The sequence below is a fragment of the Chenopodium album genome, chromosome 10 (genome assembly GCF_948465745.1).
Source record: "Chenopodium album chromosome 10, dcCheAlbu1.1, whole genome shotgun sequence".
NCBI lineage: Eukaryota > Viridiplantae > Streptophyta > Magnoliopsida > Caryophyllales > Amaranthaceae > Chenopodium > Chenopodium album.
This window is the reverse complement of record NC_137843.1, coordinates 62,779,045-62,794,324: the sequence shown is the minus strand read 5'-3', so window position 1 is coordinate 62,794,324 and position 15,280 is coordinate 62,779,045. Positions and strand designations below refer to the sequence as shown.

General features: G+C 34.7%; 3 protein-coding genes and 1 non-coding gene across 5 annotated transcripts; 3 read left to right on the top strand and 1 right to left on the bottom strand.

Annotated features, from left to right (window-relative positions):
- Positions 1-1,245: 1,245 nt before the first annotated feature.
- On the top strand, positions 1,246-1,338 carry TRNAY-GUA (transfer RNA tyrosine (anticodon GUA)). Its single transcript has 2 exons — positions 1,246-1,282; positions 1,303-1,338. It is a non-coding gene; the product is annotated as a tRNA-Tyr (tRNA).
- Positions 1,339-1,389: 51 nt separating this feature from the next.
- Positions 1,390-5,740, top strand: LOC145562882 (actin-related protein 2/3 complex subunit 4). Of its 2 annotated transcripts, none has more exons than XM_081623301.1 (9): positions 1,390-1,503; positions 2,391-2,456; positions 2,564-2,616; positions 2,876-2,903; positions 3,800-3,874; positions 3,973-4,077; positions 4,238-4,327; positions 5,241-5,365; positions 5,456-5,740. In XM_081623301.1, exons 1-8 carry the CDS (start codon positions 1,501-1,503, stop codon positions 5,328-5,330), a joined length of 510 nt encoding a protein of 169 aa, XP_081479427.1. In that variant the 5' UTR covers positions 1,390-1,500; the 3' UTR covers positions 5,331-5,365; positions 5,456-5,740. The 2 variants fall into 2 exon arrangements, with proteins under 2 accessions (XP_081479427.1, XP_081479426.1); XM_081623300.1 differs by lacking the exon at positions 1,390-1,503 and adding an exon at positions 1,823-1,968.
- A 1,374-nt stretch (positions 5,741-7,114) lies between these two features.
- LOC145562880 (protein high chlorophyll fluorescent 107-like) lies at positions 7,115-11,096 on the top strand. Its single transcript, XM_081623298.1, has 8 exons — positions 7,115-7,732; positions 8,404-8,547; positions 8,645-8,950; positions 9,117-9,176; positions 9,276-9,521; positions 9,613-9,723; positions 9,852-10,028; positions 10,594-11,096. Exons 1-8 carry the CDS (start codon positions 7,178-7,180, stop codon positions 10,930-10,932), a joined length of 1,938 nt encoding a protein of 645 aa, XP_081479424.1. The 5' UTR covers positions 7,115-7,177; the 3' UTR covers positions 10,933-11,096.
- A 1,426-nt stretch (positions 11,097-12,522) lies between these two features.
- On the bottom strand, positions 12,523-14,825 carry LOC145564582 (inactive protein RESTRICTED TEV MOVEMENT 1-like). The gene is made up of 3 exons (XM_081624857.1): positions 13,858-14,825; positions 13,240-13,548; positions 12,523-12,995 (listed from the first exon to the last, which is right to left on the bottom strand). Exons 2-3 carry the CDS (start codon positions 13,525-13,527, stop codon positions 12,672-12,674), a joined length of 612 nt encoding a protein of 203 aa, XP_081480983.1. The 5' UTR covers positions 13,528-13,548; positions 13,858-14,825; the 3' UTR covers positions 12,523-12,671.
- Positions 14,826-15,280: the final 455 nt, after the last annotated feature.

Sequence of the window (15,280 nt, the reverse complement as noted above, 5' to 3'; positions counted from 1 at the left end):
TATAGCAAAGACAATAAACATCGGATGAGTTTCATATCACAATGTCACATTGATTTATTCTTGTGTAAAATTTTGGTGGAAGTTGACAGTAATTTCATTTGCTATCAATAAATTTATTAGTAAACGTACTCGTATATTTGTTCTGCATAAATTGTCCCTGCTTTGCATTGTCATCATATATTTAGGTGATTCACTAATCTGTCTCATAGCCTGTGTGTGCTGTGTTGGTGTTACAAATCACTCAATTGCAACACCAATCACTGGCTTTTCAGAATTGAGGCAATTGGATAAGTTATGGCACTTCGACTTTGCTCTCCTCACTTGAAATCTACTAAAGTGAAATTATTTACAGTAGATCTTTGAATATGGATTTGGAGTAACCAAGTTATAGTTGAGCAAAAATGCTACATAGCACTGAACAAGTGTTACCACGATTTTTGGATCTAGATCGTGGCTCTTTAAACACCTTTTACTGCCAAGAAAACAAGGCAAGCTTTTGCTTATGATGGTAAGAAACTGTTATTATATTTGTAAATCTCTTTCAGTTGACCCAACAAAGTTGACAGAACATGACAATATGATACGATAAAAAAAGGGTTAGTGTCAAGCAATTTTGTCCGCAATTCAAATTGATCAATACAACCCTGTCGTTTAGTAGATGTGTCAAGATATTATTGTGCTTTCAACTCAAAATTGACACGATTTACACCATTTTGGAACGCCTAAAATAGGATATGAGATTAACATTCTGCAACTATATTTTGAGTAGGAAGTTAGGGTTTGTCACACATGAATTTATAAAACGATGTTGCTATTGGGTATAAGGAATTAATCACTGTTATAACTTTCTTCACATTTTACTTTAATCATGTCTGCTCAACACACATTTGTTTAATTTTATCTAAGAAGTAGTCAAATGTTCAAACACAATTAATGAATCTAGTCACATTAGTACAAACACAAATTTGACATGACACGACATGACATGACATGACACGACACAACACGATTCGACATAACACAACACATCTATTTATAATCTCTATTTTTTTTGCCCATTTAAAACCAAACCTAAAAATGAACAATTATAATAAAAAAAACCAAAAAAAAACTCCTACACCTAGGGATTAACCAACCAATAGCATATCATCAATTTCATAGTTTAAAGACTACTCTTTTTTTTTTTAACACTGTATTTGTTGGACATATCTGTTTATATATAAATAACTTTAAGAAATCAACAAACCGACCTTAGCTCAGTTGGCAGAGCGGAAGACTGTAGTGGGTTAATAGCCTTCAGGCATCTTTAGGTCGCTGGTTCGATTCCGGCAGGTCGGATTTTTTATTTTTCACCTTTTATTTTATTTTATTTTATTTTAAAGTTTCTAACTTTCTTCTTAATCCTTCACTATTTCACTGCCCACTTTCCAATTCAATTGGCTGATCCAATAATTTTGCTTTTCTGAGAAGAATTTTGCAAAATCAAAATCCCAATTTTCTATGGTATGTCTTCTCTAATCTACCAAATCAGATTAAAAATTTGATCTTTTGATCCGGGTTCATCATTTCTTGTTAGTATTATCTCGCGTAATTAAGGAATTTGATGTAATCTATTATTTATATGTAATCTCTCTCATTGTTAGTTTACACCAATTGTAATTAATATAGTTAATTATATGTATTTTATTTCTTATTTCTGTTGAACGTCATTATCTTTAGATTAAGTTTCAAATGTGATTGTTTAATTTCTTATTATAATATATTGTGGTGCTGGATTGATGACGTCTATATAATTGACAATTAATTTTTAAATAATATTGGAAAAAATGGAAGTCATGCTAGAAGAACATGTTTTGGATCTTAGCTCAACTACCCCAAGTCTTTGTTTTGAGAAAATTTATTGTTCTCAATAAAAATTTGGTTTCTTTTGTGTGAAAAATTTCAAGGATGTCTTCTACTGCAGAAAAAGTAAGCAAGTCTAGATCTGGGTTTTTTTTAATTGAATTTGTTATGTGATTGTGTTGAAAGAATTGTAGGGTTATGCTTATGCTGCTTTTACCAATTTTTTTTTATTTTTTTTTTATTTTTTATTTTTTGGTTTATTTGGAGAGTTGCTGTCACAAGTTTTATCCTTATTTTCAATGATGGTTGCATTATTCGAATTTTCGAATGCCGGATGCAATGGGAGTGTGGGATTGATGAAAATTGAGGATTTTGAGATGCCTTGTATATGATGAAATATATATATTGGTCTATATGAACTTGATGTTTAGGGGTTGTGTTTGTTGGTTAAGTGAACTTGATGTTTAGGGGTTGTGTTTGTTGGTTAAGTTGTAGCTGGCAGTCTGGCGCTGCGATGGTGTTGTTAATTAGTCTTGTTGAATGTGCAGGCGAACACAATGCGGTTGTATCTGACTTGCATAAGGAACACTTTGGAGGCTGCTATGTGTCTACAGGTATTTCTGATTTTCTGCATTGGTTCTTTTATGTTCTTTATTAATGTTGCTGAAATATTTTTTGCTTTTTTTGGAGGATTCAATGTGTTGTGGTGTGTTTGTTGCAGAATTTTCCATGTCAAGAAGTAGAAAGACATAATAAACCAGAAGTTGAAATGAAGTGAGTGACTTTGACATAGTATCTTCTCTTCTGTTGTTAGATTTTGGGGCTTTTCTTTGGTTTTTTACTAGATCTTTTCGAGCTAAAATGATCTTATGCAATGTCTGAAAATTATTCTATCCTCGTGTTCATGTCCTTGGAAAATTGTACTTCTACAATCTTCATGAAGTTTGGCCTATCCGTTTCAGATAATGGTCCATTACTTCATTTACTTAGAAAGCTGCACTTTAATTCTTATATTTCTAATATTTCTTTTCAGGACGAGCCCTGAGCTTCTACTAAATCCTGTAAGAAGATTTCCTATATTCAGTAAGACTGCAGTTTCTTGAGTAATATCCCGAGCTACAATATTTATCTGCCAATAAGTCCTATCCTTATGTCTTTGCTTTCTTAAATGTGCCTCGAATAAGGTTTTCACTGTATCTCATAAACACGTCTGTTTGGAACATTATTGTTTCAGTGCATGTATTAAGTTGCATCTATTTGGACTGTAAGCATTTTGCTACCTTTTCAGCTTTTCTGTCAAGGCCTTCTGACTTCTTTATCAAATTAGCTACTTTGGTTGCCAATGGTTGTGATCTCATTTGGCTGCTAATTCGAATGGATTTTTCTGGATGCCATTTTGATGACTCTTCCTAATTACATTGGACATTGGAGTGTAATTCTTTATTGTCTGTTGGAGGTTTGAGGCTTCTTAGAGTTAAAATCTGGGACCCATGCTTAGGAAATTTTTAGGGAAGCTCTTGATTATATCTTCAGATCTTCAAACTAAAAGACTGGGGAGCTAGCAGTTTTATGAGGATGGCAATGTGAAACTCTCATGTCAAATGTGGCATATCATTTTCATTTATCTAGATGGTGTTAAAATCTTTATCATCTTTCATCCTGCAATGTGATGAGCATGAGTACTAACAGCCCGAGAACTTGAGAAGTCTAGCTGCTGAAGGACTGTTCTAGGGGGAAAAAAATTATTCAAGAGAACTATTGACAAAAACTGCTAGTTATGTATCCTAGTTCGGGTCATATTAGTTATAGTTGTTTTGTTGCTTAGCATTCATGATGCATGCAATGCTAAGCAACGGTTATCTTAGCTTATATGTATGGAAGTTGTTAGTTTGTATGTTTAGTGTCACTCTTTCCACTCATTCTTTATATAATAATGTCTTTGTGGATGTTATTGCAGGTAATGATTTGTAGAAATGAGGCTGAAAAGTGTTTGATAGAAACATCAATAAATTCCCTTAGAATCAGCCTTAAGGTAGCTATGTTTTGTCAGTTTTATGGATTATTTAGATAACTTAAGGTTGGTCTCATAAGTAAATTCATTCTGCGCCATATTATTTTTTACTTTTACAGGTAAAACAGGCTGATGAACTTGAGAATATACTTGCCAAAAAGTTCCTTAGATTTTTGTCGATGAGGGCTGAAGCTTTTCAGGTTCTGAGGAGAAAACCTGTACAGGTATCATATTAATGTTCAACTTCTGTAAGTTATGAGTAAACAAAACTATCTGGCAGTCGCTTGCTAATTCATGTGTATGCTGGTTTGAACTGTGAATGATATTTCATTTTCCGACAGACTAAATAATTACATTGTACGACCACTTTATTCACTTTTGCAGGGATATGACATTAGCTTTCTCATCACCAATTTCCATTGTGAGGAGATGCAAAAACAGAGACTTATAGATTTTATTGTGCAGTTTATGGAGGTAAGACTTTTTCCGTTAATTCCCATTTGATATTATGGCTATATGATTTTTGCGTGTAGTGTATTAGTTTAAATATCTCTCCTAACCAATTTCATGTTGTTAAAAGCCCTGTATTCAGCAATCTTTCTATAGATTAACAATTGGCTTCCTCAGAATAAATTACATTCTTGTCAAATGTACTTCAACAACTTAAAAGACATATACGTTCAACTCTTTACCAAAATTATGTGTCATGCCACATTTGCAAAAAAAAAAAAAAAAAAAAAAAAAAAAAAATAATGCCTTTTTTGTATACCATTTTACACTTTCAAACTGCTACAAGGCTAACAATTTTGCCTCAAATCAAATCACAGTCAGCTATCCAGACTTGCAAACAGGTTTAGGCCTTTAGCTAACCTTTCTTGGTCAAACAAGATCTGTATGTGATGCCGGTGTTGGACTATCACCGTTGCAAGAGGCCAATATTTGGAGTGTAGAAAAGATATGTCTATATTCATTTCAGGTTATTGAGTTATTGATCTTAGTATCCTTACCTCATTGCGCTATCCCAACTTGCTTCTTCTGTTGGATTAATTGACAAGCCCTGTATATCTAAATTAAAGTTGAGCAACTCGTTAAATTTTAAAGCTTGACCGTGGTCTGAGGTTTGATAATTCCTCAATCAGTAATCAGTTTATTTTGTGAGGCCGCATCATTCCCCAATCCTGTCAGGGGCAGAGATAGACATCTCATAGGCTGTGTATTAAACTTCTTTTGGAATTATGCTCATGTAATGAGCTTAGTTCTTTCAGTATTGAAGTGTGGTTGGCTTCAGACTCTGACAAGTGACATCGTGATTTGTTACCAAAATATTCACAAAGTAGAGAAGTTACTTAATTGCTTACTAAATTTTGTTGTTAAATTAAAATTGCAGGACATTGATAAAGAGATCAATGAGTTGAAATTGTCAGTAAACACTCGGGGGAGGCTTGTGGCTACCGAATTTCTTAAGCAATTTGTATGAAATCAGTATCGAAGCTTTGTAGTTTACAAGACATGGTAATAAGCACTCAAAAGTGCAATTCTTATATTATAAATGGATTGTCTTCATTCTTCACCCATGTTGAATCAAATCCTCCCATCTTTCAGGTGATACAGCTTCCTCAGCTGGCAAAGGAGCTGACTAGTACTGTGCTAATGGACATTCCGCTTTTTCACCAAATGATTGAAAAGATCGGATAAAATCGAAAGGAATTCCCGTTACCTTCATGGGGTAAATTGTAGTATCTTGCATTATGTGATATTACAGAATTTTAACTATTAGTTGTAAATTTGTATGTTCGGTTTGTTGCTTTACAATACTAAGTAGCTGCAGTCTGCATTACAATATACTCTGTATGGTACAAATGACGAGAAGTTGCTGAATTCTTGATATCAGTTTTCGCAGTTTACCTTCTGGTTTTGGTGCAAATTTACGGATGTTAGTTTCTTTCTTGATCTCTCTTTGATCACTTGCTCAAAGCGGTCAATTCTCAAGGGTGTCCAAGAAGATGGGTAGAGCTGTGTTTCATTTCTACTTTTTTGTCCAAATTTTTTCTTCTTTTTGTTAGGTTGAAATTAAATCAATCCACTTTTATGTCGAACACCCAAGTAAAGGATGAAAGTTCTTAATGTCTGAAATTGAGATTAATTTAAATTCTTTTTGTTTTGCCCATGGCCCCAAGTACCCTACCACTTCATAGTTTTTGCTTTACGGGCACACCTAAAGTTAGGTTCACAATTATTATTAGTGTTGTTCTTATGGAGTACATGAATGCGAGGTATCTAATACTTCATCCTTCGGAATGAACAAAGTTACAAATAGAGCTAGGTATGGGCCAAGCTGACACGAAAATACCTAATCGGGCAAGAGCCATCACAAGCTTGATACGACTTGACTTTAGATTGATGGCCATGTCCTATATATGAACATTATTTTTGAATTTTGGCATGAGCTCGACATGAGTATGGTGGGTTCATTTGCGTATTGGCTTATTTATATTTGACCAACTTACTAAAAATGTAAACATTATTTAGAAGGCCTGCTAGCACAGTACAACCCGAAAACTACATGTTGCCATGTACTCCGTAGTACATTGGACGAGTTTGGCACCCGACTTATTTTTTGCTCGTTCCATGTAGCCCACTTAAACACGTGACACGCTAACATAGCACGACATGTAAACCTGCACAGCCCGGTCCATAAACTGGCGTTAGTTTGTAATCACTGTCTGAAAAGAACAAAAAAATTAAAAATACTGCCACATTTGGCTGGCTCTTATGGTGGGGAGTCTAAAGATGAAGTGAGCAATGGGCAAGAAGATTAAAAGTTGATATCTAACCAACAAGCAACTGCCACGTAGCCGAAAATATCTAAACATTCATAAAATCTTATTCCTTTACTGGAGCTTACTCCCTCTTTTCTATCACATTCCCACTTGATTTTTTCACTATACTTTGGCTAAATTCTATTCTTACTTCCATCTCGATTTGAATGTCACATTACTAGAAAAAATTACGGGTTATACCATATGAGAGCGGAGATGTGAGGTAAATCTCTATTAAACCATTTTTATTTAAATTTTTTGTAGTCTTGCCATACGGAGTATAATTTAAGGTAACGATGCTATTATTCCATCACCTCAATTTTGTACGGCTATGACAATTAAACCGAGAAATTGTACATGAGGATAATTGAGGTGTATGAAAAGCCACGTAAGAAGCTCCCGCCTAAAGTAACATCTACGAACACACTCACACCACATACAGTTTCAATCCGTTAAAATTAATTTCCTCTCCCAAAAAAAAAAAAAAAAACAGAGGAGAGAGAAAATGCAACTGTTCTCTTCATCATCATCTTCAACCTCAACTTCAACCACAATTTTCTTGAATTCTTCAAAACAGTCCTCCAAAGCTAGATTATTTCCAATCAAGTCCCTACATTCTCCTCCTTCGAACCTCACTGTACCTTCCTACACCTCCTCTTCTTCATCTTCTTCCAACAATGAGGTCTCCCCTGTTTTACAGGAACCCAAACTCGATGAGGTTTCATCGAGGAGAGAGAATTTGGAGCAACTCCTTGTTCGCCGTCCGATGATTCAATCGGACGGCGTAGATGAGGAGAGAGAAAATGAAGTCGAAGGTGGTGGAAGTAGCAGTGATGATGAGGATGAGGAGGAGGAAGAAGAGAAGTCGGCGTTGGATCGGAGTTTGGAGAAGTTTGCGAAGAAATTGCCGATATTTGAACCGGGTAGAGGTGAAGAAGGGGATGAAAATGGTGAAGTTATTGAGAAGCCATTGAAGATTAATTTGGATTTGGCTTTGTATAAAGCTAAGATTTTAACTAGGAATTTTCAGTTTGATGATGCTGAAAATATACTACAACAGGTATTTTTTATTATCTATTCTGTATTATACAAGTATTATTTTTTGTTTCTTTATCTATTTTTATTTGCGAAATTGTTGGTTGATGAAATGATATTTTAATAGTTTAATGAACCAATGAGCATTAGAATTTTAGATGGTTTAATATTAATGGGAAAAGTTAGTGTATTGGTTAAATAAAAGATAATCTTATTGAGAAATTTTTTGAAAATTGTATCCATTAGTGGTCGTTTGGTTGACATATCCAAACTATCGGAGTTTATTGGATTGTAAAGTGGGAAACATAAAGTTGTTAAGTAGGCACATCGGAAATAGGCTCTAGTTACCACAACTTGAGGTAATTGTTTCCGGAGTGCCTAACTTCGTTTAGGCGAGTAGAGTTATTTCATAATTCTATAGCCAATTACCTCGCTAAGATGTTGCCTTTCGGTGTTGAACAAGTTTTAGATCATTGCCCTTCTAATGTTAAAGAACAAATTGTTCCTTGATTAATAACAAGGCACTGACATTTTCAATATTAAAGAACTTTTCAAATGAAGTAAATTAGTTCTTTTGCAAAACCAAGTAATTCAGAACATTTAAGGAATACAATCTATACAAGTCTGTAATGGCTCATATGTTAGGATTGTTGTTAGACTTATATTAGCAATGATTTGATTTGGTTATGTTTGAAGTGTATATACTATTGGCCTGAAGACGGGAGGCCATATGTGGCATTGGGGAAGGTACTGAGGAAGCAATCAAGAATAACTGAAGCAAGGGCTGTTTATGAAAAAGGCTCTCAGGCTACTCAGGGTGAAAACCCTTATATCTGGCAGGTTTGTTCTGATGATCTACTATTCCGAATACTAGCAGCTTCATTCAATGTTGAATTGCTACGAATCTATCCAACATTTTCCTTTCAATATATTGCAGTGTTGGGCTGTGCTAGAAAGTGACTTGGGAAATACAAGGAAAGCGAGAGAACTATTTGATGCGGCTACAGTTGCTGATAAGAAGCACATTGCAGCGTGGCATGGGTGGGCAGTTTTGGAGCTAAAACAAGGTAATATTAAGAAGGCTAGGAATCTTCTTGGCAAAGGTATTAAATACTGTGGTGGAAATGAGTATGTATACCAGACTCTCGCGTTGCTTGAAGCTAAGGCTAATCGCTATGAGCAGGCCAGCTACTTGTTTAGACAAGCAACAAGGTGTAACCCCAAAAGTTGTGCTAGTTGGCTTGTAAGTGTTTCTTTTTTCCCTGTTCTTTTGATTTTTGCTTATTTACCTGTCATTCAACTTGTGTCAATTTCTGCATTAAAGCAATGAATATTAATAATGTTTAACTCTGTTCATAGAGGTTATTATGCTGAAACTTCCTATGCAACTCTTGTCTTTCCAAAATCAGGCCTGGGCACAATTAGAGATGCAGCAGGAAAACAATCAAGCTGCATGTTATTTGTTTGAGGTAATTGATCATAACAATATGGAATACTATGAATCATGATGAATTACACAAAATCTATGGATTACTCCATTGATTTCCAACCCCAATTTACATTTGCAGAAAGCTGTTCAGGCTAGCCCAAAAAACAGGTTTGCCTGGCATGTATGGGGGCTATTTGAAGCTAATCTTGGAAACATTGACAAAGCAAGAAAAATTCTAAAAATAGGTCATCTTGTAAACCCGAGGGATCCAGTACTTCTTCAGTCTCTTGCTTTGCTGGAGTACAGGCACTCCACTGCAAATGCTTCCAGGATTTTGTTCAAGAGGGCATCGGAGTTGGATCCAAGGCACCAACCCGTATGGATTGTAAGAGGAGCCTCACCTAGCTTTTTCACATTTTTTTGTTATTACTTGTAGTTTGCCTACAAAGTGACTAATTATGTATGTTGCTATTCAGGCCTGGGGTTGGATGGAATGGAAGGAAGGTAATATATCCACTGCAAGAGAGCTGTACCAGAAAGCTCTATCTATCAACTCAACGACAGAAAGTGCTGCTCGTTGCCTTCAGGTAACAATCAAATCTGATATGCTACTTCAGAAAACCATGCTTTCTGTATAACTTGTAATAATGGCTGATAAAATTACATTGCATCTATTTTTTGCACTTCAAATAGAACTGGTGTATATATGTTTCAGGCGTGGGGTGTTCTGGAGCAAAAAGTTGGAAACCTGTCTGCAGCTAGGAGATTATTCAGATCGTCTCTTAACATAAATTCACAAAGCTATGTGACATGGATGACTTGGGCTTCTTTGGAGGAGGACCAAGGGAACTCTGTGCGTGCTGAGGAAATCCGTAACCTCTACTTCCAGCAGGTAAGTAACTGGCAGTCTGGCTTAGGGCTTGATGCTCATATACATGATGCGGATGATTCTGGTTCTAATCAAGCTTAGCTTAGCCAAATAGGATCCCCATATCAGTATTAATTATACATGATCTACTATATACAGTAGAATACTATTGTCCTGTTTTTTTCATACTCAGTCCTAAAACAAATCAACATATTGCAATATAGAATGTTTGAAGTTGATTGACCCATTTCTAGCAAGGTATATAATATTTTTTCTCTAGCGTTAGGCTCACCATTCAACCACTTACTTCATTCTGTCTTTTTAATATCCTTAATCTCAAAGTAAATAAAACATAGATGGAAGTGATGAAATGGTTTTATTATCGCCAGAGGGAGTATTATATATTTACATATTCTCCAAGCACACTTTGTTTGTTTCTACATAGCTTACTACTGCATAGCTTACTCCAATGAAAACAATCTAACTTATAAAACTTGGAGATAGTACTGTTTTAGAAACTTAAGGCATAGTTTATGCTCAGGTCCTGTTGTACATGGTTTCTGATTTCAATAGTACCTATCTTTGACAGCGCACAGAGGTAGTAGATGATGCCTCCTGGGTGAACGGGTTTCTAGACATCATTGATCCAGCACTCGATAGCATAAAGAGACTCTTGAATTTAGAGCAGGATCCATTTGGAAAGACCCCAGATTCATCAGAAGCCAAGGACAATGATGAAGGATCATCGCCCTCATCAGAGGTAAAAGATGCTAGGTATAAGAGTGGTTTTGACTTGGATTCATTCATCAAAGAAAAATTTTCCCTTGACCCAAACAAACTCGATGACCAAATGGAAACATCATTGTTGTCCATAGCAAAAAGTAAGGAACAAAGAACTGCATTCAGACCAAGGCAAAGATACAAATAGTTGTTGCCTTAGAAAAATTTGAAGTCCATAATCTTGTTCTGTATAGTATGACAAGAAAAATTCATTTCATGAGCTGTGTATACATTGTAAGGAAACAGAAAACTCTATTCTTGTTACTGGAGAACATAGTCGCGTTATAACAAAATTCCATTTTATTGAAACAATTGATTTGTGCTAAGAAAACTGCATTACAAGTATTTGTTTTTTCCTTCCCTCACCAAATGTAGTCAAGCATAAGGATCAAAGACAAATTCTGAAATCATGCCCTTCACCCTGTTTTAAAAATGTTATGATGTCTAACGCCAACTATTCATGAAAATATTCAAGAAACAATAAAGAACAGTAAATCAGACTAATACTTAAAACTGCTAATGATAATTTTAACATTAAAAATGTTCATGACAAAAGCAAAGTTGATACATAATTCGCGGCTGAAAACACATAACATCAGCAAAAGTTGTGAACAGACGAAATCTTAAGCAAATTCGACCAAACGAAAGAGAAACCATCTAAATTAAATTATGTGGGCTTCACATATACTCCAATAGACGTGAGTCTAGTAGTTAAACGATCAGGATTACCAAAAGTGCCATGAAATCCACCAAAATGATTCCTTGGTCCAAACTGAAAGTTAAATTCAGAATCATAATTACAAAAGTCTGAACTTCCAAAAGGTCCATACTTATTCTTGTTAGTTTCAATTATCAAAGATGAGATCCACGATTCCTTAGAGTTAGAATGATAATTACTTCCTTTAACCCCTGTTATATACTCGCTTGGACCATATCATGCAAGTTTAAGTTTAAGATCTAGCAACTTTTCAAAAAAAAAAAAAAAAAAAAAAAAAAAAAAAAAAAAAAAAAAAAAGTTTAAGATCGACCAAAAATGTTGTAATAGAAATTGTCATTTAAACAATTCATTTTTTTTTTCTTTTATAATATGGAAGTTTTTTGTGCAAAGCCTAAAATAAAACCAGGAAATAATGAGGTGACCTTTTCGGTCTCAAGAGAAACACATGAATAATAAAAGAATAAATGATGCAATATAATGATGATGATCAAAGACTGTAAAAACTTACTTCCACGTTCTTTAGACATACTTTAGTTAGATAGAGTAAGAATGAATAAATGATCTAACTTATTTATAGTGCTACGTACCTTTGAAACCCTAATCAAACAAAACGTCAACTGAATAGTATTGGCAAACGAACAGACTAATCGCATTGAATTTTTTCCAATTCCAACATATTATATTATGGGAACTTAACCCTCCAATAATTACAATATTTAGATTCTTTAAATCCCTAATTTAATCCCCAAGTATCAGCCTGATTGTTTTTAAGTCCGTAGTTTAGGTTGAATTCATAGTACTCAAAGTTTAAGGGTTTTTTTTTTTTTTTTTAAACTGTGAGTGAACATGGTCTTAGGGTCTGTTTTCTTACGTTGAAATCCAGTTCAGTTCAGCTCAGTTTAGTTCAGTTCAATTCCTAATTTCCTTCTCTTATAAAATATTCATTTCAGTTCAGTTCAGCTGAGTTCAGTCAATGAGAACAAACCCTTAGTATTAAAAATGAAGGTTTATTGTTTTTGAAATATTTGCATCTTTAGGTAATATTCCAAATGCAATTATAATTAATCTACGAGAGAATCTTAATCAAAGAGTACAAATTTAATTTCATTATTGTTGATAGCTTCCTTGCGTACTTCTACACACTCTTTATACATCATATGTGTATATAATTAGTCACTATTTTCAATAGGAAGATCATCAGGTCTTTTAACAAAGGTAAGGATAACAGTATTTTGGATAGGCTTCAAATAAACTCCAATGGATGTAATAATGTCAGAAGAAGAGCTGCCATGAAATCCACCAAATTGATCACCCTGTCCCAAGCTAAAGCTGAATTTATCGACGTGTACAGATCCACTTCCATACGGGCCATAGGTAGCTTTATTGGTTTCGATTGTCAATGACATCAATCCACGCCCTCTCTGGTCTCTATAACCATGATACCCACTCACTCTTGTGATGTACTCACTTTCTCCGCCTTCCATCAACGCCACCTGTACGTCATTATTATTCACAACAATTAGACACTTAGTAACTAACAGATACTCCCTAGCTAGCTTAGGATCTTGTTTGATGTGTCTCGATCAACACAATATATAAGCTAATGAGATCAATATAATTAATTGGATCAAATCAAACTTCTCATTGTCTCTCTATTTATTTAATGTGAGACTACTCATATGCAGAATTAATTGAACGTGCAATATATATACTAAGTAAAAATGAGAAAAGAGAGACCGTATCAAAGGTGTGACCATCGAGATATTGGGAGCCAAATATAGGAGAAAGAATCAATTGGCCATCTTCAATGTATTGGAATGAAAGGGATTTGATATAATTATTGTCATATGATATGAACATTTGAGCAATTTTCGTTCTTCCCTTTTCATCCCAATCAGCTACTATAATCTTGTCATCATCACTGCTTCTTGGATAAAATCGACTATTTGGACTTGGAAATGGACCCACTTTTAGCATTACTGTTGTCGCATTTTCTTCTTCTTGATGAGTAGCTTCCTTTGTCATGGGGGATTAAATTAGATTTACCTAGACAAGTAGAATAATTGTTACAACAAAATGTTCATACTTAAAAAAACTCTTGTTACGAGAGTGAGGAATAGCTCAAGTGGTTAGTGCTCCCCTCCCGATTATAAGAGATCTTGGGATCGATTCTCATCACTGCATATGTGTGATATGTTAAAATTAAAGTTCGATCAAATCCATTACCCCACAAGCAATTCATATCTCCCTTAGCTTGTGGTTCATTCATTTAAAAAAAAAAATAATAATAAAATAAAAATCTACCTTAATTGCTCATAAAATACATATTAGTCTATTTGGAAGGGTTCAACATACCTTAGTTTGGAACGATGATTGCACCTTTGTAAAAGTCTAAGAGTTTGTTAAATGAACTAAGTTGGGTTTCATATAACAATAATCCAGATGTTTAATTTTAATTTGTGTATATATGGTCCAATTAAGGTAGCCGTGAGTTGCAAGGAAAAGTTGCTAAGTACGTACCATAATAATTAAAGCTATAAAAATTGTGAGTTCCAAAAGCGAAAGTAAGGTATTTGATCAAGTCATCCAAAGTTCTTTCCCTCGTCGCACGACAAGAATTCAGGATTTATCGAAAACCTATTGCTTAATACAAAGTAACAAAGTAAACATACATAAGTTGAATTGAAAAAAAAATGAATAAAAAAGGACCCCTTCTTAACAAATCTGTCTCAACCACCTGCAGAGATAATGGTTTGAGAACAGTCGAAGATTTTCCTGAGAACCCAGGTGCTATTAGCAGGACAACTAACACTAGAAACATCCATGTTCTTAATATAATAAGCATCAATCCATTTCACCCAAAGCTTATCTTTCTTACAAGAAATGGCCCAAAGAAGCTTGCAGATAGCAGCTTTGTTCCACGAAACCATATCCTTAATGTTCCAAACCCCATCAACTCTAGAAAGACAGAAAGTGTTCCAAGAGACATGAGCTTTTTTATAAGAAACAGTATTGCCAGTCCATAAAAACAATCTACAGATCCTCTGAATCTCCTTAATTACTTTCTTACGCATTATGAAAATCTGGCACAAATAAAACCGTAAACTCAAACGAATAACTTTGACCAATTGCAGCCTACCTGAGTAAGCAAGAGTTTTAGCAGTCAAAACTTTAGCTCTAGCAACCACCTTGTCAATCAAAGGCTTTCAAAAAAAAATAATAATAAAAATAAAAATAAAAAAAACTTGAAGGCTTTTCCATGCTTTTTGAAGAATTTCGGAGGTTATAGAGCCCGGTGGCGAAAAGTCTTGAGGCCCTAGGGGATACATCTCAGGATCATATAATGCTGTTTGGAATCATATATGACCATTATATATTGTCATAAATGTCCGTGGTAAGATTGAGTTCACGAAATCGGTGCAAGTTGTGAATGGGTAAATTGACCGTTTTAAGGCAAATTGGATGGTACCACCAACATAATTTGACTCCTGGAGGGTATTAGGGACCATGGTAAACATCTTGAATTTTTTTTTTCCAAGCTAATAAAGGTAAAAAAAATTCCATAATTGTAGGTTATTATCCACACTTTTTAAGGAATTTCAGAGGTTACGAGACCCGGTGGCAAAATGTCTTGAGCCCCTGGGAAATATATCTCAGGATCATATAATGCCGTTTGTAACCGTATATGACCATTATATGTTGTCATAAATGTCCGTTGTAGGCTTGAGTTCACGACCAACGAGTAAATTGACTATTTTAAAGCAAATTAGATGGTTCC